Source organism: Pteropus medius, unplaced genomic scaffold (genome assembly GCF_902729225.1).
Source record: "Pteropus medius unplaced genomic scaffold, Ma_sr-lr_union100, whole genome shotgun sequence".
Classification (NCBI taxonomy): domain Eukaryota; kingdom Metazoa; phylum Chordata; class Mammalia; order Chiroptera; family Pteropodidae; genus Pteropus; species Pteropus medius.
Genome location: NW_024351730.1, coordinates 5554612 through 5557928, shown reverse-complemented (window position 1 = coordinate 5557928; position 3317 = coordinate 5554612). Strand labels below are relative to the sequence as shown.

At 37.5% G+C, this 3317-nt stretch overlaps 1 protein-coding gene across 1 annotated transcript; it reads left to right on the top strand.

Annotated features, from left to right (window-relative positions):
* Window positions 1-466: 466 nt before the first annotated feature.
* On the top strand, window positions 467-1434 carry LOC120588365 (cytochrome c oxidase subunit 7B2, mitochondrial-like). The gene has a single exon (XM_039845838.1). The coding sequence runs from the start codon at window positions 1051-1053 to the stop codon at window positions 1294-1296; it is 246 nt and encodes an 81-aa protein (XP_039701772.1). The 5' UTR covers window positions 467-1050; the 3' UTR covers window positions 1297-1434.
* The last annotated feature ends 1883 nt before the right edge of the window (window positions 1435-3317 follow it).

Genomic DNA, 3317 nt, shown 5'->3' with positions numbered 1-3317 from the left:
TTGAAGAACTTGTCGTCTCTTGGAGGAGAATATAAAGATAATTCCTCTAAAGAATGGCCAGACAAACCACAGACTTGGAGAAAATATTTGCAAAAGACATGTCTGAAGTCTTTTGTTATGTAGGTTCACTGACTGTAACAAATCTGTGGTATAGGAGGGAGAAACTATGCACGTGTGGAGTCAGGGTGTATATGGGACTCTCTGTACTTTCCACTCAATTTGACTGTGAACCCAAAACTGCTCTAAAAATAGTCTTAAAAATGATAAAGCCAATGCATCATGCTATGAAAGAAGAGTTTTAAGAAGCCCCAGAAAAGAGCGGGCTCATTCAGCCTGGTGTAGGGTGCTGAAGAACACTTCACTGAAGCAATGATTTTTAGGCTGAGATTTAAAAGACAAGGAGAATTTTACCTTTAGGAGGGTTCAAGGCAGGAATTACAGGTAGAGAAGAAGAATGAGGGAAGAGAAAGAGGGGATTGGGAGGGAGAAAAGGAACAGGAGAAGTTATTACATACTCTGTGAATGCCTTGTAATTCTGACTGAAATTAGAGCTTATAGTAGACATAGGAATAGTGGAGCAAATTGGTAACTTTAGCTATGTTACCCATTTTGTCAGCCATACTGATGAATTTGTAGTCTCTAGAGAGTAAGCTATTGGCTGTTTGTGAAGAATAGAAAAACTAACACTTACTGTGTGTTTATTTAATCTTGTGGTTGTTGTTATGCATTATCACATGCAATCCTCACAGTACTCCTTGGAGTTGGACATTATTGTCTCAGTTTGCCATTGAAAAAACTAAAGCAAAGAGAGGTCAAACAACTGCCCCAGTTCACAGCTAATCAGGGGCAGAACTGAGACTTAAATCCAGATATCATGATATCAAAACTCACATGCCTTGGCCACACTCTGAGAAGTGGTGTGGGCGAAACATTCGATGAGGGAGGAAATGAATACATATGAGAAGTCATTGCTTATCTTTTGTTTTTCCAGATCTCTTTGCAAGGAAATAGACCAGCAGCTGCAATCAACTGCAATCCTATCACACTTTCATGATGTTTCCCTTGGCTAGAAATGCGTTAAGAAGTTTCAAGATTCGAAGCATTCAGCAAATTAGGGCAAGACAGAGCCACAAAAAACACTCCCCAGATTTTCATGACAAATATGGTAATGCTTTACTAGCCAGTGGAATCACTTTCTGTGCTGTTGCATGGATATTTGCAGCCACACAGACTGGAATAAAGTGGAACCTGTCCCCTGTTGGCAGAGTCACCCCAAAAGAGTGGAATGACGACTAACCACCACAGTTACTGTAATATAGAATTGTTTCAAAACCAATTTGTCATTGAAGCACTCTGCTGCTTGTTTAAATATAACATAACTGAAAAATTAAAATATATTTGAAACCTTTAAAATGTTTTTGAAAGTAATCATTTTAGTGCCTGGAAGTAAGGCAGTAACTGTGGGTCTACATTACAGGGGTTTATGCGTAACAAATATTTGAAAGTAGAATTAATAAATCATGTATTCTTCTGGTGTAATGATTTAGCCTAGGTATCCTTCAGTGGATATACACATATATGTACCTTATGAATTAATTTGTCTGGCAAATCTCATTGACCCTTCCTTAAAACATATTCATGATCTGACTATTTTTCACAGTTTTCGTCTTTCCCTGGTCTGAACCACCATACTTTCACTGGGATTATCATAAAAACTTTCTAGTTGTTCTTCTTGCTTCTACACTTGTTTTCCTCCAAAACTACCAACTCTACTTCACTACACATAATCTTTTTAAAACACAGTAGCCAGAATGATCATTTAAAGTCATTAGCCTGGGGATATCACTCCTTTTTTTAAAGCCCAGTGACTCCTGTTCACTTCAGAGTTAAAGCTAACATCCTTAGATGTTCACACGATCCTTAAAATGCTGTAGTGTTCAGTTTCACTTTTGCAACAAGACTTTTCCACTTGCTCTTCTTTCTGTTTGGAATGCATTCCTACAGATCCTGTGTGACTCACTCTATCACACTTTTCAGGGTTTTGTTCACATGTCATCTTTTCAGAGAAGTCCTTTGGCTACCCTTTTTAAAATTACTACCTCTACTTAGACCGGGCTTTGTCTATGCTGCTTCCTTACTTTATTTTTCTCCATAGCAATTTGCTTTATCTGGCATAAGATATATTGTATTGTTTATTGTCTGTGTGCAAAACTCCATAAACAGCTGGGGACTGTTTCTTTCATGACTTTATTCTTACAATAGAGACTGATAAATTAGGACTTCAGAAATTATTGGTTGAATTAATGAATTAATGGGTGACTTTAAATAATTCAATATCCCTGTTAGTCTGAAATAAGGAATTTGTTTACCACTGTGGGTGTGGGTTTACAGTTATTATAGGGGGGCGTATTAGTTATCTATTGCTATTTTACAAATTACCCAAAATATGTTGGCTTAAAATTTTATCTCACAATTTCTGTGGTTCAAGAACCTGAGGATGGCTTAGCTGGATGCCTCTGGATCAGGATCTTACACTTCTGCAATCAAAATGTCAGATAGGCATATAATCATCTCAAGGCAGAACTGGATGAGGACCTACATCCATACTCTCTAACATGACTGTCAGTTGACCTCAGGACCTCTCTGGACATTGGCTGGTGACATCAGTTCCATGTTATGTGGGTCTCTCCATTGGGCAGCTCACACTGTACAGCTGACATCCCTGAGAGTGAAAGAGGGTCCCCAAGAAAGCAGCCACAATCTTTTTATAACTTATTCTTTCAAGCAACATTCCATCACCTCCACTATTTTTTTTTTTCTTTCACTAGAAGTGGGTCACTAAGGCCATACAAAAAGAGAAGAGATTAAAGGAGGACATGATTACCTGAAGGCAGGGATCATTGGGGGTTATTTTATAGGCTACCTACCACAGTTGGCAATTAAGACCACCTCCTTTTCTTAAATTACTAACTTTAAGTGTCTTATTCTTCAATCTCAAATATATATTAATATCATTTTGCTCTAGATAAAGGATATTACATGTTTCTATCCATTTTTTACCATGTAAAGTTTCTCTATGGTCCTTCCTAGGTTTAGAATTTCTAGGTCTTAGGGTACATTCACTCTCAGTTTTATCAATGTTACTAAACTATTCCCTATAGTGGTCGGATAGTTTATCTTATCACAAGCAATGTGTACACCTTCCTTCTTAGCTCCTTCCAAGCTCCTCCTCAGAGTTCTCATCCATTTTAGTATTTGTTACTTTGATGAGTATGCAATAGTAGTTCATGTTTTAATTTGTATTTTCCTGATTACTC

Bases quoted from the DNA above. Each gene is read 5' to 3' on its own strand.
- LOC120588365 (XM_039845838.1), top strand. From the start codon at position 1,051: ATGATGTTTCCCTTGGCTAGAAATGCGTTAAGAAGTTTCAAGATTCGA.